General features: G+C 30.9%; 2 protein-coding genes across 2 annotated transcripts; both read right to left on the reverse strand.

The window, feature by feature from the left end:
- Positions 1-8500: 8500 nt before the first annotated feature.
- LOC110721991 (basic 7S globulin-like) lies at positions 8501-10242 on the reverse strand. Its single transcript, XM_021901216.1, has one exon. It carries the CDS (start codon positions 10027-10029, stop codon positions 8716-8718), a length of 1314 nt encoding a protein of 437 aa, XP_021756908.1. The 5' UTR covers positions 10030-10242; the 3' UTR covers positions 8501-8715.
- A 3329-nt stretch (positions 10243-13571) lies between these two features.
- LOC110721992 lies at positions 13572-16147 on the reverse strand. The gene is made up of 3 exons (XM_021901217.1): positions 15910-16147; positions 15708-15804; positions 13572-14100 (listed from the first exon to the last, which is right to left on the reverse strand). The coding sequence occupies exons 2-3, from the start codon at positions 15750-15752 to the stop codon at positions 13792-13794; spliced, it is 354 nt and encodes a 117-aa protein (XP_021756909.1). The 5' UTR covers positions 15753-15804; positions 15910-16147; the 3' UTR covers positions 13572-13791.
- Between the last annotated feature and the right edge of the window lie 8227 nt (positions 16148-24374).

The following is a 24374-nucleotide window of genomic DNA, read 5'->3' on the forward strand; positions in this document are numbered from 1 at the left end:
CTTATTAAATTATTCAACAGATAGTTGAGGAATTCTCACCCAAGCAGTAAGAAATTTAATAGGTGCTTCATCCGCAATGAAATTAGGCTCCCATTTTCGAATAGTCAAGTAACTTTCCCCAATAATCTATGACCCTTGAGTAAGTACAAAGTTGTAATCCTCCATGTTATTGAATCTGACTACATAGTATTCATATCCAACATCAGTAAGGGTTATGTCACCCTTTATACTCTATTTCAACCGCAATCTCTTGATAAGCACTTCGTATCCCATTTTCTTATCAAATAATTTGATAATCAGCGCGTTTCTCCAAGGCTGCCTCAACCTTTATTTTTCCTCCTTAGTCAATAGAAAATTGGGACAAGTTTCATCATCAGATTCACATTCAAGTGGAATATCATCATCAGAATCAAAATCTTCTTGATTCATTCCCGGATTAGGGTTTGGACTGTGCACTCCTTCCCCTCCACTAGTCAAATGGTTGTAGGACATACGACTTTTTCGGTTATTCTCCAAATGAACTTCCTCATGCTGTTCATCCATCTCAACATCTAGCCCCTGCTGTACTGCTGAGGATTTCCATTTCCCGGTGAATTTCCCGGAGTTCGTTTGAACTTTTTATTCGATCTTCGCATTAAATCGGCTTCCTCAGCCGAAAGCTCATTTTCTCTCCGCTCGCTCTCCATTTTTTTCTTTTGTCATAAATACCCTCGTATATCATCCTTCCTAGTTAAATGCGGACCACTTTTTTTTTTTTTTTGAAAGAATATGCGGACCACTTATTATAATTGTTTTGTAAATTGGATTGCCTTTGTCTTATATACTCCTTCCCTACTTTCCTTGCAAATTACATTATATTCGATCTGTTATTGTCTCCATGTTTATCTTTAAATCATATGGAGTTGATATTTTTTTTATAAAAAAAAATTAATTTTTTTTAATACATGTAAAAAATTATAAAAGACTAATAATAATACTTAAATGAATCTAATATATTTGTTTCAAAAAAAAAATCTAATCTAATATATATAAATAAAGTAGGCATTTTTTGAGAGCATTTGGCACGCCACATAAAAAAAGGTATTATATTTTTTCCAATGAAAAATTAGATTATTAATTTATTTTAGAATTAAAAAATTTACTCGTCACCTAAGCAAAAGTGACGAATAAGATTTAGAATTTTGGCATATAGGTAAAAACAATGAATAGAGAATAATTTAAATTTAAATTATTTTTAAAAACCAATAATTATCTTCTCTAAAAAATAAAAAAAAAAACAAAGTAATAATTATTTTTTTTACATATATGGATGCAAATTTTTGATCGCAAATATCTTTAATCTCTCCTAGAAAATATTGATGAATAAAACTAAATCTCATATGACTAATTTCCCATAATATTTTATAGTTAAACAATTAGCATTTTAAATAGAACGAGTATATTAAATAACGCATAGACAAAAGACTTAATAAAAAAATGAGATTTGTCATTTCTTTTATAAATTAAAAATTTAAATTGTCACATAAGCAAAATTAGTGAATAAAGTTTGAGATTTTAAATTTAGCATCACATAAAATAAATAAAACAACAAAAGATAACCTTAGTGTTAAAATTAAAAATAATCTTACGCTATTAGGAATTTTATCCATATATTTAATGAATGATCTTAAAAAATATACACAATTTTAAATTAAATAAAATGATCACTAGAACCGTGCATCGCACGGGCTTGCATCTAGTATATATATAAATAAAGTATGCATTTTTGCATAGCATTCGGCGCGCCAATAAAAGGTATTATTTTGACCAATTTAAAATTAGATTTATATTTTATTTTTGAATGAATTAAAAAATTCACTCGCCACCTATGAAAAAGTGAAGATTGATAAAAAAAATTATCACAAAAACCACAAATAAAATTATATAAAAAAATAAATATAATTGCACAAAATTATAAGATAAAATTTGATAATAGCTTTTATGCTATGATTAAATTAGAATCAAAATTATTAAAATTTAATTAAATTAAAAAAAATGAAAATTATGATACCTATTATTATAAGTAGACGTATCATACGACACTAGTAAAATTTTGAATCATATACAATCCACATCAAGTGAAATTTGTGTTAGTCATTTTGTGTCAGTTTAGATCATAATTTTTAACTTAAGTTATAAAATTCATGTTTAAAATTTATTTGTAATTATTACTTACATTGTGTTATTTGGAATGCACGACGTAATGATTGTATGCTAATGTTTTGTTTATTGATTTTGTTATCATATACATGCAGATTCTAAATGTCTTATTCAATTTAAGAATTTAATTTGACCAAAAATGATTTGAAAATCAATGTACGAGTTTTAGCTAGTCTTCTGCAAATAAGATAAAACTTAATAAGCTCAAATATGATCCTATTGAAAGAGGAGGTATTTTTTATAAATGGTATACATAAATCAATTTTTTCATAAACATGTTAGTTTTTTTATTAAATTTTTTATGAAAAAAGTGATTTAGATGGCTTAATCAAGTTATTAAATTAATTTAATTTCTAATTTTAAAAAATACAGGGTGATTACGTTCATGCTTCAATTAAAGCCAACTTTATTCAACACTTTTGTGCAAAATTGATTGAAGGAAAAGTTTACTCCGTTATTTACTTTTCAATCATTCCAAATAAGAAGCAATACCATGTTTTTTAAGACAACAAAATAATGATTCAGTTTTTCTAAAATATTGTTGTTCTAGCAATTAGGATGAAGTTAGTGATTCTAATGAAATAAAAGATAAAAGGTATATATATGTTTTTTTTATTATTATTATTTTTAAATTATGATACTTCTTATATATAGTTATGTGTATCTAATAATTTTTGTTACATGTGTTTTTGTACATTTTTTAATATGTTCTTATCAAAAAATTTCTTAGAAGAAACATAATCCCTTCAGATTGGAACAATTTTTTGATGATGAGATATCAATCATACCATTTTTATGATTTATTTATTAATGATAAATAAAATTTTCACATAACTAAGAGCATGTTCACATTTACTGAACACAGCTGAACTGAACTGAACTGAACTGATGGGAGCTAAACTGAACTGAACTGAACTTAATTGGAGCTGAACTGATTGGAGCTGAACTAAACTGAACGGAACTAAGCTGAAATGAATGTTTTATGAGAGAGGGAAATTAGGAGCTGAACTGAACTGATTGAAGCTGAACTGAATTGAACTGATTTGAAATTAAGTAAATGTGAATGGGCCCTAAAACTAATGAATAATAAAAACTATCCTTTTCTAGAAAGCAAATAAATTAAAATACTACATGCTTTAATTAATAATAGTATCTTTTTGTGAGATTTAACATTTTAATACTAGCATTTAAATTATTAAAAAAAATATCTTTTTATTTTTCTTTACAAAAAAAAAAGAAAATTATGTTTAGATATTAGCATATTATTATTTTTTAAAAAAATAATATATATCTTTTGATATTTATGGTTTTATCTAAATATATCCAATGAATGACATGATATTTTCATAAAAAAATAATTAAAACTTATAATGCAAGAAATTTTTTACCCTATTTAAACATTTATGTGAAATTTATGTCAACAAATTTAAATAAAAAAAATTTTAGGGCTTGTTTGGCATCATTTTTGGTTTTCAATTTTCTATTTTTTTGAAAACCAAAAACCAAAAACAGGAAACAAGAAAAAGGTGTTTCCACTTTTCAGTTGTCAGTTTTTAAAATTATCATGATTTTAATAAGTTTAAATTATTTTGATTCATTATGGGGTATATTTCATATACTTTTAAAAATAAAAAATCAAAAGGCTGAAAACCACAACAATGCCAAACGAACCCTTAGAGATTATCCCAGAGATTAACTGGGGTTTCCTCGAAAGAAATCACAAGAAATATTCAAAACAAAATATAAAAAAACCGTGCATTGCACGGGCTTTCATCTAATCTAATATATATATATATATATATATATATATATATATATAATATATATATATATATATATATATATATATATATATATATATATATATAAAGGGGAGTTTTTTCCCGAGTTTTTAGAAAGCCACATAACATTTAATTTTTTCAGCACGCCACGTAGGATAATAAATTTTAGTGGTAGCCAATTAAATACGAGATTATTAATTTCTTTTAGAATTAAATAATTTAACTGACACGTAAGCAAAATTTGCGAATGAGATTATTCGGTTTAAATTAATTAAATATAAAATATTATCTTTTAATATCATGAATTTTATCTAAATATTTAACAATTTTTAACACATAAATATATATTTGTAAAAATATTATTTTAAAAAATTCAAACAAACCGTGCATCGCACGGGCTTCATCTAGTATACATTAAAATTATGCTCTAGAAATCACATAAACTATCAACTTTGTCGGTTGATTAATGAGAAGTTGTAGACTAATGGTCAAAAATGATAAAATTTAACTTTTTAAAGTGTGATGAAATACTATGAAACAAATTGCAAAATATTTAGCATTTATTTTTGACAAAAATTGTAAATAAAATAAAATAGAGGTTGTATATGAAATCAAGGCAATGATGTTAGCCTAATGTACATCAATAATTGTACCATTGAGAGTTCGTTGAACATCATTGGAAGTTTTTGTAAGTACCACAAGTCCACGACTTACTTTACAACCCAATGCCACTACTTTATACTTCCTTTTTTTTATTATTATTTTTTTATTTGACTTATTGTTTTTATCACATTTGTCAATACAAAACTTTAGCGATCAATAACTTTAATTCATCATATTTAAAATTTATAAAAGTTGTTTATTATGATAGTATTTATTAAAACGAATTCAGAACGTTCACACATCATTTACAAAAGACGGTCAAAAGTGGTGGTAAATAGTGTAAAAGTCAAGACGGTTCAAATAAAAAAGAATGAAGGAAGTGGTTCCTAATAATTGCCAAATTGTCATAATAGGTATATATACCAAATATCTACTCCCTCTATTTCTTATTTTTTTCGCATATACTTGGGTTAAACTTTAAAAACTGTATCCATAAATTCTCGTTAATCCATAAGTGATAACATATTTATGTGATATATGGTTAAAATCATCATATTGTAGTTTATTTTTATATAAATAAACTTGAAGATACATGCATTTAAACACGTGTTGTACTCTTGCAAACTGCAGCAAAGAAACGACCGAGAGACTAACAATTAGCCGCTAAGAATACCTCTTTCGTGTTGTATAAATGGGGATAAATTGAATATAAAAACTAGAATGTTTTACTTCTTATTTTTATAGCAGAGGATTTTTAGGCTGCATAGGGTTGGTACATGATCAAGCCTCATTGCTTGGGCCTATAGGCCTTAAGTGACTTGGACTCCATATGTAGAAGTGTCGTGGATTGGTCCCAAACGGAACATGTACAATTTATAGCTTTTGAATACATCTGGTTATTGGGTAGGGTAATCTAAAATAATAGAATTAGGGTCAAGTTAAAAGGACTTTTAATAAATAAGGCCTAATTATATAGGGTCAATATAAGGCCAAAATGATTATGAAATGTAATAGACAAAGACAGTAAATAATGTAAAAGAAAATTACATAGATTGATATTTCTCGTATTCATATATACGAAATAATGGCGTTGTTCAAATTTTATTTTAATTTATAATTAAGCCATTATTAAGTACATATGAATAAGAAATATTGAACAAATTCATTATTAAAATAAAACTAGTGTGTAGCTTGGGTGTTGCACCGATTGCTACTTTATTTAGAACTTGTGATTATCAATTATATACATTTATTTTCATATTTATAACATAGCTTACGATTGGCTTAGATGGTTAAGTAACTATCTTTCTTATAAAAGGTTGGGTGTTGGAATCCCCTTATCATCATTTTTTTTACTAGGTGACGTGACATAGTCTACGTGGCACAGAGACGTTCTTAGTAACGCCTTTGAAAGTCATGAGATAGCGACATTTGACGTCCAACTTTTCGCCAAGTGTCATGCCACGTTGGATAGATTTAAATAGAATTCATAAGATAAAAATTAGTTTAGATTTCTATTTGGATAGAATTTTAGGATGAAATTGTTAGTTTAGAGTTTTATTTTTGATAAAATACCAATATTTCAGAGGTACAAATCATATAACTGATATATAAAGCTTAATGTTTAGCCAGGTCACGGGACAAATGTGTTTCAACTTTTTTCCAAGTGTCGCGCCAGGTTGGATATAATTAAATATATTTTATAGATAAAAAAAGTTAGCTTATAATTCTATTTGGATAAAATTTTATGATAAAATAATATATTTCAAAATCTAATACGAAATAGAATTTTATTACTATGTAGACCTGTCAATTAGGGTCGAGTTATGAGTCATATCGAATTGGGTCATTTCGGGTTACGAATCAAGAAATGTTCAACCCTTACCCAAAGTTTTGGGTTAGGGTCAATTCAACGTGCTTTGAACATTTATTTAATTTAATTTATTTTTTGCTAATTTATTTATTTTCATATTTTTAATACTCCCTCCGTTTTTAAATACTTGCTCCATTTTTCCCCGCGCGAAGTTTTAAGAGAAATTGGAGAAAGTAATAAAATATGGAGGTAGTGGGGTAGTTGAGAAATAAAAATTGTAAAAAGCAAAAATAGTGGAGAGAATTGGAGAGAGAACATGAAATTAATAAAATATGATTAATGGTAGGTCTACTAGGTGAGAGAAATTAATTAAATATTATAAATTTTTTTCAAATAAGGAAATGGAGCAAGTATTTAAAAACGGCCGATCGAAAAAGAAAAGTGGAGCAAATATTTAAAAACGGAGGGAGTATATATGTTAAATTGAACATTTTTGTACTAATTTTGTATCAATGAGATATTTTAAAATTTGACATATAGAATATAAATTTATCTTAAAATTGAATAAACTACCCGGGCTTCGCACGGGACACAAAACTAGTTTATCTATATATAACTAGTTTTGTACACGTGCAATGTCCGGGTTGTTTATTGAATTTTAAGATATATGTCAAATTTTAAAATATCTCATTGATAAAAAATTAGTTAGGAATTGAAGTGTTGTTGTGACGATTTTCTATCAAGTAGGAATTGGTAAATAAGTTCGATTTAATACATCAAAAAAATTAAAAAAAATTAGCAATAAATAAATAAAATAAATGTTCAAAGCCCGTTTGGTTGACCCGGCCCAAACCCAAAACTTTGGGCAAGGGTTAAACATTTTGTGATTCGTAACCTGACATGACTCAATTCGAGATGACTCATGACCCGACCCTAATTGACAGAACTACATAGTAATAAAATTCTATTAGATTATGAAGTATATTATTTTAACCGGTATGGATGTTTTACGCTTTGAACTATTTCCTTCGTTGCAAAAAATATTATGATATAAAAAATAAGTTCATATGATAATTTTTGTGAATTATAATCTAATAATTTTTTCGAAATAAAATTATAATTCACTTTGTACATCTGAAGTATTGGTATTTTATCGAAAATAAAACTCTAATATATAAACTAACAATTTTATCCTAAAATTCTATCTCAATAGAAATCTAAACTAAGGCCCTGTTTGATTCACCTTAATTTTGCTGAACTGAAATTATTTTACTGAACTGAACTTATTTTTACTGAACTGAATTTAATTTTACTGAACTGAAATTATTTTTACTGAACTGAAATTAATTTCACTGAACTGAACTTATGCCCTGTTCTTTTCACCTTAATTTTGCTGAACTGAAATTATTTTTACTGAACTTAAATTATTTTTGCCGAACTTAAATTATTTTTACTGAACTTAAATTAATTTTACTGAACTTAAATTATCTTTGCTGAACTGAAATTATTTTTTACTGGTTTTCTATTTTAATTCTTCTTTAAGAAAACTGAATTTTACTGAACTGAACTTATTTTTACTGAAATGAAATTATTTTTACTGAACTGAAATTAATTTTACTGAACTGAAATTATTTTTACTTAATATTATTTTTTTAAGGTGAATAGAACACGGCCTAACTTTATTTTTTATCTTATGAAATCTATCCAACGTGGCGCGACAGTTGGCAAAAAGTTGAAATGCCATGTGTCGCTGTCTCATGAACTGGCTAAAAGTTTAGCTTTATATATTAGTTATGTGAATGATTATTTTTACATTATTTATTTTCTTTATCGGAAAAATATTTTGCCACTATATTGACGATACCCAATAAAAGCCCTGTATATTAAAAAACCTTTAAACTTGACCCTAACACTATTATCAGATGCCTATCCTATCCAATAACCAGGTTTTATTAATGAGATGAGATTCTAATCAGCTGATTAAACATAATAACTTATCAACTTAACACGATTCAACCCATTCGCCGACTTTATATTAGACGATTATAAAGCTCTTTTGTAGCATAATTTTAAGCCATTATATAGGGCTTGCCGTGCTGGAAATTAAATCAATTGATAGGGCCAAACATCAAGTACATAATATTTCTCACTTCTTATGAAACTTGTACGTTCCCATAATGTCTTGTCATGAATTTCACAACTTTTTTATTACATTCTTGTGTTAAAATTGCCAACTTCCGGATTCATCATGTTACTCGAAAATAAAATAAACAAGCATAATCTAAGCCTTATTTCTAGACTTATTAATTATTGAAAATTTTACAATGCATTAGAAGTGAAGTTGAAGAAAGAACATCTCAACCGATCATAAATCAAGGAAGAACTAAATCCAAGCCTAGATTTAGCCAAATCAAATTGTAGCAAATTATCCTCAATTTGAAAGCCTCCTATCAAAATCGACGTCCTCGGGTTTTTACCTCCATCTAATATACCAAGACAATAGGCGTTATCACTAGCCCTAACCATGGAGTTAGTCGCGGCTATCCTCCAAAACACCTTCTCGCTTTGCAACACGAGGTCGATGTCCGGTACCACGGGCCCGATCCTCGTGTAACTTAACGAGGTAGGGTCGTAGCACAACGTGAATGGTTTAACCGGGGGAACTCTTTTGGCAGGAAAAGATGAGTTCCTTAGTTGTCCGTCGAAGGCGGCCGTGACCGCCTTGTAGATAGAAGATTGTAAAAGAGTGTAAGGGTGATTAACACTTAACATGGTTCCACCGTTACCTCTACGATTTATAGATAATAAGAAGTTGTTAAGTGTTACATTTTTATTTCCAACTTTGATTCCTTGAACTCCTATGAAGAAGTTGTTGGGTCGGGCCGAGTTAGCGATGATAGGAGTGTAGGAAAGCAAGGTTGTGGCATCTACCCCAGGGAAGAAATTGTAAGGCCCGTCTCCGATAAATACGACACCGTTTTCCCTAAGTGGAGATAAGCACAACGCGAATTTTCGAGGGAGACGAAAAGATGAGGAAAGTTGAGAAGGGAGAGATGTTTTAGAGTTCCCGAGACCAGCAACTCCGGACACTCCTTTCGCGAGGCCTTGTAACAAGGACATGGGCGCGCAAACAAAGAGGTTGTTGGGCATGGTGACGAGTTGTCCCGGGTTAGATCCGTCAGTGGAGTTGATACGGATAACATCGGTAGCTAGCTCGCCACCTCTACGTGGAGAGACGTTGGTGAAGGGGTTATTGAGGGAGAGAGTTCTACATGTGTTTTTGTTGCACCCGGGTTTGAAGGGAGTAGGACCGCACGTCCTACATCTTTCGGTGTTGGCAAGAATGCATGGAGGAGAGCCGCAGGAAGCGGGGCGGTACGTCGTGGAGACGTAACGGTTGCCGCAGAGTACCCATGAGATAGGTGTGCTTAGGTCTAGGGTTAAGAGTACGGGTACAGGGGGAGTCCTTTGGATGAGTTTGGTTGTGTATTGGAGTGTGGAGGGGTCTTTTGAGACGGTAAGGACTAAAGCCTTAGGGCGAAACGCAGTCGAGGTTGAGGTCAAAGCCGAGGCAGAGGAGGTTGTGTAGATGATGTAGGTGATGAGGAGGATTGAGCAAATGAAGGAAGCCATGTTAGATAAGCTAAGGTGGAATGCGATGAAGTATGAGAGTGTAGAAAAAGAGATGTCACAATTTAAAGAGTGTTGGGAAATTTAAATTAATGAAAAACATGATAGCCTGGTTAGTGGTATTATGTCAATTTGGGTTATTTTAGTATAAAAAAACCAAGTTGTTAGATTGAAATTGAGAGTTAGAGAGGTTCCAGCTAATGAAAGTTGACATTGTTAAATAAAGTGTAACATAAATTTAGATTACTATGGGAAACACAAACCTGCAAACCGGATCTAATTTGGCAGTTGCAAGCAAGAGTAGTGTAGTTGCACTATTATAACATAGTAGTTTTTTTAGCGTATAGATCATTCAAGGACATGTTGCTTTTTATTTATTTATGGATTTTTTTTTTTAAAAAAAATACCTAATACAACCTAAAATTCGTGAGAAACTATCTAATAAAAAAATGTTTTAAAAAACTACCTTATAAAAGGTAAAATGTTTTGAGGCATTACATTTGGCCGAATTTCCACCGTTAATCTAATTTTAAGGCGTTGGTTAACCTACCTCAAAATACCCCGAAAACCACCACATAGGTTGCTTTTCAAGGTGGTAAGCAGGGGAGAATCCAGGATTTTCAAGTCCTGAGAGCCGGACAGTTAATAGATAATTTAAAAAATTAAAATGTACTAATATTTTATTGTTACTATAAAAAAGAGTTAAATTTTACTCTATGTTTTTTCATAATAGCAAAATCATCAATAAAGATTCAACAATAAAATTTACTGCAATCTCTCATTAACAAATTTATTAAATAATATAAATATTAATTGTTTTTTTAATAAAATCTATGTCCAAGTTGAATAAACAAAATCTTAATAAAAAATAAATAAATTGTTTGGTATAGGATTCCATCCCAACTCCCTCATGAAAAAACAACACTCCTTAACCAACATAACAATGCTTGTTTACTAAAATTTTGTATCTTTAATAGTATATGTGATAATTTTAATGGGGCCCCATAGCATTGAAAACATGGACTGCTATCTAGGGAGGTCGAGCCTCCACCGACCCCCCTCCCCTCTGCCCCCGCTGTGGTAAAGTTATTTTTAAGGTGGTTATTAGAAGATATTCCGAGTTGGTGAGAGTGTATGTAGTTTAATTTCATGATCCAAGATGTTGATTTTTGATGTTAGAGGTGGTGGTTTTGGAATTGGAGGGTGGTTTCGGCTTTGTGAAGGCAATTTCAAGTAGGTTGTATTTGTTTGGGGTGAAAGCGGTGGTTTTGGGGGTGCTTTTTATGTGGGTCAATGGTGGATTTTCGGTGGAGGTAGTATTTTACAACAATTAACATTTTGTTAGGTAGATTCTTACAACATTTTACCTTCTATTAGGTAGTTTTTTACAATATTTTTTTTATTAGATAGTTTTTTCACAAAATCTAGACTTTATTATTAGGTAGTTTTTAAAAGAAGTCCTTTATTTATTTAAAATTTTATTTGTTCCAAATTTGGAAAATGTAGAACTTAAAGTTCAGTGAAAAAGAGCAAGAGCAAGAAAACGAGATAGGGAGTCTACTTTATGACACTTTGACAATGTACTACAAATTAAAATGTTTCCATTTTTCCATTCCTATGTCCAAAAAAAAAAAAGTTTCATGAAACAACAAGTTTTGTCTGTGGCTGGCCACAAGCGTGACTAGCTAACACACAAGTAACCCCTCCAACCTAGTAATCCTTGATCAAATTAGTAACCCCTCCGACCTAGTAACCCCTAAACAACCTAGTAACCCCTCCAATCTAGTAGCCTTTTCGACCTAGTAATCCCTAACTGAGTAACCCCGCCCCCAAGTAACCCAAAACAAAAAAAGTTGTATTTGCCACCACCTTCGCACCTAACCAACCATTCCTCCACTGCACCTGACCACCTCACCTTCCTCATAACCCGCATCAATCTCAGGCCACCTGACCACTGCTCCTCCACCGCATCTGACCACCTCACCTTCTTCACAACTCGCGTCAAACTCAGGCCACTACACCACCGCAAAAACCTCCTATCTAACACATCTCACCTATGTCGAAATTGATCACTACAAAAAAGACGAACGAAGACGACGACGACGATGGTCACTAGTTCAGCCGCGAAAACTTGTTTAATTGGAATGAATTGATGAATTTGTACCTTAATCTCTTGAAATTTGGGGGAAATGTTAGGTATTGGATCTTCAAAATTTGGTTGCAATTCCTCATAATATCTCCTTCAAATCTGCAATTCACCACAAAGTAGATAAAGACGACGGCAGAGGTGGAGGTCGATTTGGCTGATTTTGCCGGAAAAGCTGAAGACGAAGACGACGGAGGCCCGGGTTGGTTTGGAGCTTCGAGGAGCTTTCACGACGACGAATCAAAGATGGAGACAACAATCTAGGTTGGAGCTTCGAGGAGATCAGGACGAAGATGACCTAGCTCGGCCATTGATGGTTAGAAAGAGAAAGTTAGAAAGATAAAATGGAGGAGAGGAAAGAGAAAGTAAAAAAATTAAAAAAAAAAAAAAATATGACTGGTTGCATATAAATTTGTGTTCATAAAAAATTTCAATAAAGCTATTAGATTTGGCCAAACTTTCAATAAAGCTATTAGCTTAAAAAGGTCAATTAAGACAAGTGCATCATTTAGAAAAGATTGAACAGAATAACTAAAGTAAAATCATAGATAGAGTGTCCAGAAACATCCCTAGCTTGCATAAGCCTAGTAAGGATTCCCTTCCCATCTTTTAAGGGGTGTTTAGTTCACATATTGATACGGTTTGGAATCAGGAATAAAATAGCATTGATATAAGTTTGGAGCCCAGCTAATTCTTATTAGAAAAGGTATTGCGTGCGTGCGGATACACGAACTGTTTGGTGCGGGAGGCCGGCTAGGCTAATGTTTTTTACTCGTTGGCTTATATGTTTCATGTATTGGCTGAAATGTCATTTGTTGGCTGATATGGTTTTTAAGCTGGCTAATATAATATTCTTTTTGTTGGATGATATGTTTTTTTTTTCTTTTGTTGGCTTAGACATAATTTGGCTTATATGTTTCTTTACACTAGTGGAAAAAAGGTCATCCGTAACGGGCAAAAAGGGTTCATCCGTAACAGGCAGCGTCCGTTACGTATGCGGCCGTTACGGATGGCCATTGTTATTCGTAACAGGCACTGTCCGTTTAAATAACCCGTTATTCGTAACTGACATTTCAAATGTCCGTTACGAATAACCCGTTATTCATAACTGACATTTCAGTTATTCGTAACGGACATTTAAAATGTCCGTTACGAATAAGTTATTCGTAACGGACATTTGAAATGTCCGTTACGAATAATGAGTTATTTGTAACGGAAATTTCAACTGCCCGTTACAAATAGTGTGTACCCCAATTTTTTAAAAAAATCCAGCACATGCTGTGCTGGATTAGCCAACTTACATAATAATTATAGCAAAATTATTTTATTAATTAACTGAGATAAAAATATTACTTCATATTCATACAATCAGCAAAAAAAATACATTTATTATCGCCTAATAACTAAAATTGAAAAAAATAGAGCAATAGAAAATCTCACTGGCAATAAGAGATTTAAATGATTTTCCACTAAATTAATATTAAATCGTTTGCATCTTCCACTAATTTTTCAAGTTACTGCAACTCAAGTGGTTTGTCTGGAGCACCAACTTCCGCCGCAAAATCAATCATCTCTTGTTTCTGACCAAAAAGAAATCAGCACCAATTGACAGTCTCAGGTTAAGGAGTTACATATTCCACTTCATCTCTGTCCAAAGATGGATTAGAACCATACATAGATTGTAATTGGTCTGAGGAATCTGATAGACTCTGGAGACTGTTTATTGATTTACTGTATGAGCCTCCCATTGAAAAATGCTTCCTCAAAGATGGAAAAAAATGGGATGCTTGAGCTGCGTCTGACTCTGCTACACTAGCAAATTTCTGAATGCGAGAGCTTGTACTTGATTGTTCGAAGGAACGTAACAGCAGATCACGCTTATTCTGGTTAAATGGCTCAGGAAGACTCTCCTCAGGTATATTAGTACCCTACATTCATAAATCAGATATTATAATGACTATTCAAATCAGAATATCAGAATTTCATGTACATATTAAACATTATTTCACGTGCATATCAACCCAGGGAAGTTATAACATCTTCCTTTCCACAGGACATGAGATTATGAGAATGATAGATTGACAGGTATGTACAGAAACAGAACAATTCGTTGAGTAAACTGGACATTACCATCTCCATTCAAAATGATGCATTTCAAATTCTATGAGTTGATATGCACGTGGAATAATGAGATGATACTTGTTTTAATGAGATGATACTTGTGTTTGAAGTTATATGAGTCCAATTTAATGAGATGATACTTGTTTTAAGCTTAAACAAAATTTCTGAAGCTTTTGTCGAAAAAAATTAATCAGAGAGTACTTCAGAACATTAAAAGAGACTCTTAACACATTTGAGTAATGTATTCCATATACTGCTAAATGGTAATGTACAAGTGCAATATTCTTCAGTATGAAAAAAAATCAAGTAGAAGCCAAACCTCCACCTCCCACCCTCTCACTCTACATATAGCTCCCGAAAAAAGTAGCCAGCGACAGCAACTATTAATAAATTATCTTTAGTCTGAACAACTATAAATTCAATACAAGTGTTTGTCTAATTCTGACACACTAATATACGATCCAGGTTTCCTCTAAGCCAATATAGCTCTACTAAACATGAAGACTGTCCCAAGAAACTACATGAACAACAATGCTACTTAATGTTATAGTTATCCTGTTGCCATAACTACCAAAACAGAACATATACTATGTTTTAGATTGAATGCAATGTATGGGCACATTTAGAGCTAAATGACTGAATCCGCAATAGGTTTTCAGAGCAAAAACGCAATTGTTATCCATCAACCAATTTATCAATTAAGAAAAAGACAAATATAAACAAACTTACAACCTCAACAGGAAACATTAGTAAAACGTATAATTTTCTTCACAAAACTATTATGCCTTTATCATCAAATACACCCTTCAACAATACCAACTTTCACAAAAGTGATAGTTAAGTAGCATCTAGATTAAGGTTTTGCTCAATATTAAATTAAAATATAGTAAAATTCGTAGCTACTCTTATCATGGAATTTTTAACCCAGCCATTATACACCTAATATCATTGACCATGAACTGCTAAATTATGAGGGGTTTTTTTTAAAAAAAAATAAAATAAAATTTGAGATTAACCTACCAAAGAAAAAGTAAAAAAAAAAAATCAAGAGCCCCCGGCTTCTTTTTTTTTTAATTTAAAATAAGACTTGTTTTTGAAAAAAAAAACCAGAACAAGGTTTAAAAGAAAAAACAAAACAAAGTACAAAGAGAGGACAAGGTGTCCAAATACCATTAAGCACAACCAGAAAATACAAGAGATAAAATGTTGTCCAAATACAATTTCTGTAAAAATTAACATTATACACAACAGCAAGTCCGCAAGAAAGTAATTAAACAAAACCCCATAAATAAGTAAGTATTTTAGGGATTCAACCGATTAGCTGGCAATTGCAATTGAAATTCATATTTTAGGGATTCAACCGTTTAAGTAAGTAATGAATTCAGACTATGAAATGAATAGAAAGAGAGAGAACCTTCCAGATAGTAGAGCGGATGGCGGGAGCATCAAGAAGACCCATGGATGCTAACCTTACTCAAATCATTGGTTACATACGAGCTTTAGATAACACCCTACGCAGAAATGAGATAACACCCTTTATCACAAGAAAATTAATTGATAAAATTAAAAATAATAAATCTGAAGCAATCTTGATGAAGGCGTTTTGTTTATGTAACCTTGCTCAAATCATTGGTTACATACGAGCTTTAGACGTACTCATTGCAATGGGTGAACCAGAGTATGTATTACCCAATATACGAAGCACTAGCATGATATCATATATATTCTCCCCTTCTATTTTCTTTTTCTGTCTTCGTCTTCTCCTGTCACCTACCTACTCTGACATAAATCTTATGGTGGCCTCCTCTCATTGATCTTGAAAGCACCACCACTACAACCAAGCAGTAAATGCAATTGTCTATCTTCCTGCACATTTGGTCAAGCCACAAATCTTAATATATGTAATGTCATTACTAATAAACACATGACAGACATATATAAAGCAATAACATACATATATAAAGCAACAACAGTCGCTGACTCAATGTAATAAGTCCAGCAGAATTTATATGCACAAACTGAAATTTCAATCACTTTACATATTTCTAAAATTAATATTTTGTTCAAAAATAAATTTTTACAAAAATTCATATTATATAAATCCACTCCCCCCTACTAAATTCCCGAGCTCCATTAACATACACAGATGCACATGCACTAACATGGCTGTTGCTATTCTAAAAATAGCTAGATCTATAGTCTATGGTCTGATTCCATTTAAATATCAAAATTCCAAACCAAAACTAAAAATTATACAAAAAAATAAAGAAAATAAAATACAGGCATTTATAATTCCCAAATGACTATAAATTACAAAGAAATATCCAAAATTAATTTCTTGAACACATAGAATATGATTAAAGGGTCGATAATGATTCAAATCATAAGCATTTACATCAAATTCTCCATTACCATTTTTATTTTCTAAGCATTTAAATCACAGCCCAAATCAGCAAAAAAAATAAAAAAAAGTTGAACTCAAAATCTAGAATTACAGATAATAGAGCTCCCAAATTTGAATTTTTTTAATCGAACGAATGTATGAAATAAAAATCCTAATCAAAGAAACCCACGAAAATTATACACAGCCAAAATGAATTAATCTTTGACACATTCCACCCAAAAAAAAAAATCACACACACAGAATTTCGAATAAATTAGAGTATACAACAAAATATCCAGCAAAATTAACACAAACCCATAAATCATCCAAATCAAGTAACACAAATTAGATCAAACAAACCAAGAAATAAATTAAACAAAAAAACAAAATGAACCCATAAACAAAAAATCAAAATAAAACCCCAAAGAAAGAGAGATTAGTTCACCTTCAGAAATAGCATTCTGAATCTCAGTACATTGTGCAATAACACCTGGGTCATTAAGACCTTCTTCTTCTTCAATCAAACTCTCAGAGTATCCATTCTTATTATTGTTAGCATGCACAGAATCAGGGGAAAGCTTAACCTGTGAAACGATGTACCATTGAATTAAAGAGAAAACGATTCCAACTACCACACAAACTACTGGAATCAAAATCTTTGTTCCAAGATCTGGAAGAAGAACAACACCCATATATTTTTTTTGGAAGAACAACAACACCCATAATTTTAGGCTTCAAAGAAGGAGCGGGTTTATTGTCATCGGGAAAATTATTAGGGTGTTGAATTTTCTCGGAAATCTTCTCCATGAGAGATTCGGGCTCAGAGATTGAATGAGTGAGGAGAAGAGAGAAATTGAGTGAAGTTAGAGAGGAGAGAGGAAAGAGGGGTCGGTATGACGGCTTGAGGAGAGTGAAAGTGTGGAACTAACCCTAGTTATAAGAATGGGCTTTTTTCATTAGCTGGACCAAATTCAGACATTTGTAACGGGCACTATCTTGTCCGTTACAAATAAATAGGTATTCGTAACGGGCATCATTTTGCCCGTTACAAATAACATGCTTTCCGTAACGGGCAATATGGTGCCCGTTACGAATAATATGTATTTGTAACGGACTGTTATTTTGACCGTTACGAATATGTTTATTGTAACGGGCATAACTTTGCCCGTTACAAATAGCCCGTTACGAATGACAATTTTTCCACTAGTGTTAGTTGGCTGATATATTTATTTTATTAGCTGATATGTATATTTTAATTATTGGCTTATATGTTTCATTTTGTTAGTTGATATGTTTATTTTGTTGGCTTACTTGTTGTATTTGTTGGTTGATATGTTCCTTCTGTTGGCTTATATGTAGCTTTTGTTGGCTGATATACTCCTCTTGTTTGCTTATATGTATCTTTTGTTGGTTGATATACTCCTCTTGTTGGCTTATATGTATCTTTAGTTGGCTGATACGTTTTTCCGAATGTCTTATATGTCCTTAATGTTGACTGATATAAGACATTAATTGGATGATATGTTCATTCTAATGGCTAATATAGAGCTTTTATTAGCTAATATTAATAACATACCCAAAAGGCCAAAATAATTTATTTTTCTCTCTCCTCTTTTCCCCTCTTCTTCTCTTTCTTTCTCAAAGAACCCACAAATTCACGCCACCCCATCCATCAAACACCAAATACCAAACACCGAACCACCAAACATCGAACCATTGTCGCACCCTTACCTCACGCCACACCCAACCAGCCACCACCCAAGTAGCTACCACCCTAACCCACGATCCTTACCTCACGCCACCATCAACTAACAAACTCCACCAGCAGAGAACTGCCACCAATCAGTCACAACCACCATCCGTTTCTACTGTGTCATTTTTTAAAAAATGACACCATAATATGATGATGTGTCATGTTATGATTAGTTCATTTTTAATTTATTTTTAAAAGCCTAAATATAATATACATGTATGTATTATTGTAAATACATGTTTTTTTTAAAAAAAAAAAATAATATGTAATTATAGCTTTTTAAAATCTATTTCTTTTCTTATTAAAAACATTTTCCAAAATTAAATTATAATTAAAATCTAGAAATAAAAAAAATTCATCATTGTTCATCATCAATCTTCATTCATGATAGTAATTAACCCACTACCATAATCTTGTATTATCTATTCGTAACGAAGATCAAAATTCTTACCAAAATTCCATCCAAATTTTTTTACAAATTTTGTTTTAGGGTTCGATTGATTATTTTGATTAATGTAAATATCATATTATTTTATAGTTTTGAGAATGAAAAAAACATTAGGAAGGTGTATTATGATGATGTAAATGCCTATCTTTCATTTTTTTAAACGATGAATGGATAACGAGGGGTTGCTCTTTGATTTAGAGTTTTTTTTTTTTTTTCGCGCTGTTTGATCTAGAATCTTGTTTTCCAATTTTTGTAATCTGTTTGTGATTAGGTAATCACCTATATTTAGTTAGGTCATTACCTTAAAAATTTAGTTTTACTTTTGTAGGTGGAATCTACTTATACGCTAATCGTATGACAAAAAATAATTTATGGAATTTTTGTCATATAATTTTAGCAAAAAATGTTTTTGGGATTATTATCTTATTATAATTTGGAAAAAATATTTTTGGAATTTTTATCATATCATTTTAGCAAAAAATATGTATGGGATAATTATTATATTATATTTTGGAAAAAATCTTTTTGAAATCTCAGCATATAAATTAGTGGCTATAATATTGGGATAATCCTAATTAGCTTTTATTCACTTTTTTTTTGTTATTAGCTATATATTAGTGTAGACACCCATTTGTGTCTCCCCAAAACCAAACTCAGTGATGAGTACCTTTCATGTCGAATCATAATCGAATGAAGTGAAAGTGTGGAAAGTTTAGTGTTGCGAAAAGTTTTAGTTTCTTTTCTCTTATCTTTGTTTTTGAAAACCTATTTTGAGAAAACAGCCAATCCAGTTTGGTTGGTCCATGATATGGGTCCAATAATAGTGTAGTTGGATATGGTTTCAAAAGAGCTTTCCATCGATATATTATAAGCCCAATTCCGATGAATATTGAGGAAGTTATGGCCAAATTACTGAACTGGGCCTGGTTTGAGCCTTATATGTGGCCCAATGATCTAGAGGAGGGCCTAATATAGATTTATCATTCCTAATGCAATTAGGAATGGTTTTAGTCTTCTAGATTCTTCTAGAAGGTTCTTTTCATTTCTAATTCAATTAACATTGATAAATTGACTTTTGTTGACTTTTTAGAGTTTTAATCAAAATCAAAGAACGTTTTTGAGGAAAATACGATTTTATCCTCCTGTACGGCAATTTCTATCTGATTTTAAGAAAACGCGTGAAATTCTTAGTCAACGCCAAACGCCAACTGTAGCGCCTGACGCTACGCTTATTGGCGCCTGACGCTAACCCTTAGAGTCTGGCGCTAAGGTCAGCGTTTGGCGCTAATTTGGCTTTTTGCGTCAGAACTCTGTTTTTGATGTTTTATCTTTTTGGCTGATTTTCTTTATAAATAGTCTCCTAAAACTCCATTTTCATTCATCAATTCTCACCAATTCTCTCTTTCACCAACTCTCATCAAGATTCTCTTGATTACTCTCTCTCTCTCTCTCTGTTTTCTAAACTAGCCTTTTCTCAAATACAAAATTCAGCATTCATTAGACTTAGAAACACCTAGCCCTATTCGAAGTTGTCTTCGCCCTAGACGTGAAAGGTTTAATTTATGAGGGTTTAGTCCCAAATCTCTCTTTCAATTATTTGATTTAATTGTATTTAATTATTATTTTCCTTGAAGTTACTAACATGTGTATTTTGTTATTAGAAAGAGGTACGAGACATCCAAGTAAGTGCTTTAATTGTTTAATTGATATTTTTTATATAGAAATCATGCTTAAGTTATTATTTTAATTCCTAGTATCATGTTAGGATGTTCCTAGTATCATGTTAGGATGCTTTCTTTAGTATGATATTTAGGGTGATTTGCTTATATCAATTATGATTTCTATGATGCTTCTTATTTTCTTTTCCTAATATTCATGTTAGTATCATGTTAGGGTTAAAGATTTGATTTTTATTGCTTAGTGACATGCTAGGGTTTGTTATTAATCTTATTAGTATCATGCCTAGGATCTTGCTATTATTATGCTTTAACATGATTACGGATATTATTATTATTATTATGATTATAATTATAATTGATTATATATTATTATGTTGCTTGATTATATTTATTGCTTGATCACGCCTTTTATGCATGTTTAAAGGGAATTTTGTACTTGTAATCACGCTTAATAAGATAATTAATAATCTTGTTTAGGGTTAATTTGATTATAATTCAAGTGATCGCCAATATTCAACCAACATAGATAAACAAGTTTAGGGTGAACCTGTTGATTGTATGTTAGTAAGAAAGCGCACATGAATACGATCAGAATAAAGTAGAGACCTATTATTAGGGCAGGTTCAATCTCTTTTAGGTTGGATTTGTACCTTCATCCCCGAACTATCAGTCATGGTTCAAGACCTATTGGAGTTGACGATCTCCTGGATCGTTAAGGGGTGTAACCTTCACCTCGTGAACGGTTTACAAGTTCCTAAAACTTGTTGGCGACTCTTTTGCTCTATCTTCTTTCCCTTTGGACGCCACCGCACTTTAGTGTATGATCACAGTGGGGTTCAAGCTAGGGGTAATGCTTGAAATATTCCTTACAATTAGATAATGATAACTTTCTTAAATTACATGTTGTATGATCGTGTACATCTACATCTATAATTTTAGCACCCAACCTTTTTACACATTTTTGCCATATATATATATATATATATATATATATATATATATATATATATATATATATATATATATATATATATATATATATATATATATATATCACTAGATTAGGCTCGTGCGATGCACGATTTGAATATTATTTTACGATTTTAACAATTTTATTTAGCTTATTTGTTTGTAATATGTACGTAGTATTCCCTCCGTCCCTTAATACAACGCCTCTTTCAGACTTTCTCTTTATTATGTGAGAAATAAATGCTCAAAAGAGACATTGTATTAAGGGACGGAGGGAGTACAAATAATTTAATCAACATCTAATAAATTGAGAAATTAATAGTGGAACGCTCAATTCGTATAATCTGTATAAAATATACAGAGTAGGAGGAAAAGATAATGTTTATAAGAAAATGAAATAGTCTGACCTTCTTTTAATTTTCCAATCCAAATTGCATAATTAGTCAATTTAAATATAAAATCTGATAGAGAAATGTATAATTATTTATCATTTTCAAATTTTTATTTATGGTGAAAATAAAAAAAAATAATGTCGTTATTAGTTTTGGCGGGAAATTTTTTTTATAAGAGGTTGACATGTGGAAAGTAATTACATCAGCGGTAATTATTTTACTTATATTTATAGATTTATTTATATTTTGTTTACAAAGTTATACAAATATAGCTTTGTTATATGATTTGCTTGTTTATTTAGCAATTTTATAGAGAAATATTTTCTCTCAAATCGTTAATGACATTTAAGAGAATATTTTTTAAAAAAATATATCAAAAAACCTTCACATATAAGAGTTTACCAAAAAAAAATTTAAATTAGCTTTTGTTGTTCACCTTTTTTTTTTTGTTATTAGCTTTTATTCATGTTGTTTTTTTTTCCGTTTATTAGCTATATATTGTTCGTTATTGTTCTTTATCAAATCTTATGTAACGACCAAAGATAGTTTAAGTCATTACCTAACCCACAAACAATTTCGAGAAAACTTAATTACATTTATAAGATCAAACAGGGGTTGCGGTAGGGTAAAAAAAGTTCAACCCACTCCATCTTCTACAGACTTGATACTCCTTGTTCTTTGAGAAAATTGCACAATTTGAGTCCACATAAATCATATTTTTGAACCAATTAAAGCGGAATTTGTCCTTTGCAAATACTTATAAATGAGATTGTTATTGAGATTTTTTTTACGAACGAAACACTAAAATAAAAACTGCTAAAAACAAAATCCCAACTAAAATTTTTATCACGATTTTAGTTGGGATTTGCGAATTTATCAACAACTAACATTGAATTTGGGAATAGGGGGATAATCTATGACATGATTCATGAACAATAATGAACGATATGATCGAACAATGTTGAACGATGACGATCGAACGATGATGACCCATGATGATGAACGCATACCAACAAAGATCAAACAATGATGAACAATAATGATAGAACAATGATGAACGATGAACGATGATGCTTGAACAATGATGATGATGATGATGAACGATGGAGAGCAATTCTTATCACGATGATTTCTAGTTATAATTATAAATTTGAAAATTAATTTATATTATAAAAATACATTTTCATAATTTATAATTATGTATTTTTAAAAAAGTGCATGTATTAAAAATAATACAATTTTAATACAATTTGGACATTAAAAATAATTCAAAATGAAAATAAAAATACAAGATATAAGCCAATAATATTTTGCTACATCATTAAATTGTGGTGTCATTTTTAAAGAATGACATTGTATAATTTTTACCGTCCACAACAGTTGCGATTTAAAAAGTGAAGATTGAAGAACCCTGCAACTTTCCATGCAAATCGCGGCCTGCACCATTGAAGATTGAAGAACCCTAACAATTCGCCCTTGTTCAATCGATTAAGATCTGTGGGGCATGGTCTGATAATCTTGAATCTGAGTTTTGTTGAAATTGAAGTCGAAATTGAAGTGAAATTGGAGTCCAAACAATTTGATTTAATAGAAAATTGATGAGGAGAAGGAAAGAGAAAGAAAGAGAGATATAAAAAAGACAAAATAGTTGGGACGCACAAATTGTTGGGTGCGGGTGGATGCACCCAATAGTTTGCGTTCTTAATATCATATGTTTGGTAAGTATGAATATGGAATAAAGTTTTTTTTAAAAAAATTTCTTTTATTTTTAAAAGTATGGGCATGAGACAAGTCCAACTCTCACTTGTTTTCTAAACTCCATACCTTGAGAGTTTGAGGTTAGGATTTGAAATTCTTAAAATCATCAAACAAACATATATAAGGTATGTGTCTAAACCATTGTAAACTTATACCTCATACTTAAATTCTGTGAACCAAACACCCCTAAGATATCTTGCTTAGTAATCAAAATTAGGTTGATATGTGAGAGATTTTCGACTTAACGGATATTTCTCCTTATCTTAAAATTAAAATAAATTTTCAAAGAAAATAATCTAATTATTTGCGAAGAATTGTTGAAAAGGTAAGGACGAGAAGTGCATGCATACTATTAAGCTTTACATTAACATACCTATTCATGCTTTTATCTTACTTCATCTTAGTTATCTAAATCTATTACATCAACTTTTGTTTTTTCCTTTAAAAAAGTTTCTTAAATCATATACCACCCCCGTTTTCAAAAGTTCGGCTCACTTACTATTCATGTGTTCAAAATAAAATAACTTTGACTACATTTAATGACTTATACAATATAAATAAATTAACATATGGGATGTTATTATATTCCTCTTATTATAAATTTTTCAAATATTAATTTTTACTGTATAATTTTCTCTTATACATAGCCGAACATATTCATGATCAAAGGTGTTCATTGGAAATGTAAAGTGGTCGAAC

This window comes from Chenopodium quinoa, unplaced genomic scaffold (genome assembly GCF_001683475.1).
Source record: "Chenopodium quinoa cultivar QQ74 unplaced genomic scaffold, ASM168347v1, whole genome shotgun sequence".
NCBI lineage: Eukaryota > Viridiplantae > Streptophyta > Magnoliopsida > Caryophyllales > Amaranthaceae > Chenopodium > Chenopodium quinoa.

Coding starts and splice junctions, on each gene's coding strand:
- LOC110721992 (XM_021901217.1), bottom strand. CDS start 15,752: ATGGGTCTTCTTGATGCTCCCGCCATCCGCTCTACTATCTGGAAG. Junction 14,101..15,707: donor TCCGCTCTACTATCTGGAAG/GTTCTCTCTCTT, acceptor TTATGAATGTAG/GGTACTAATATACCTGAGGA.
- LOC110721991 (XM_021901216.1), bottom strand. CDS start 10,029: ATGGCTTCCTTCATTTGCTCAATCCTCCTCATCACCTACATCATCTAC.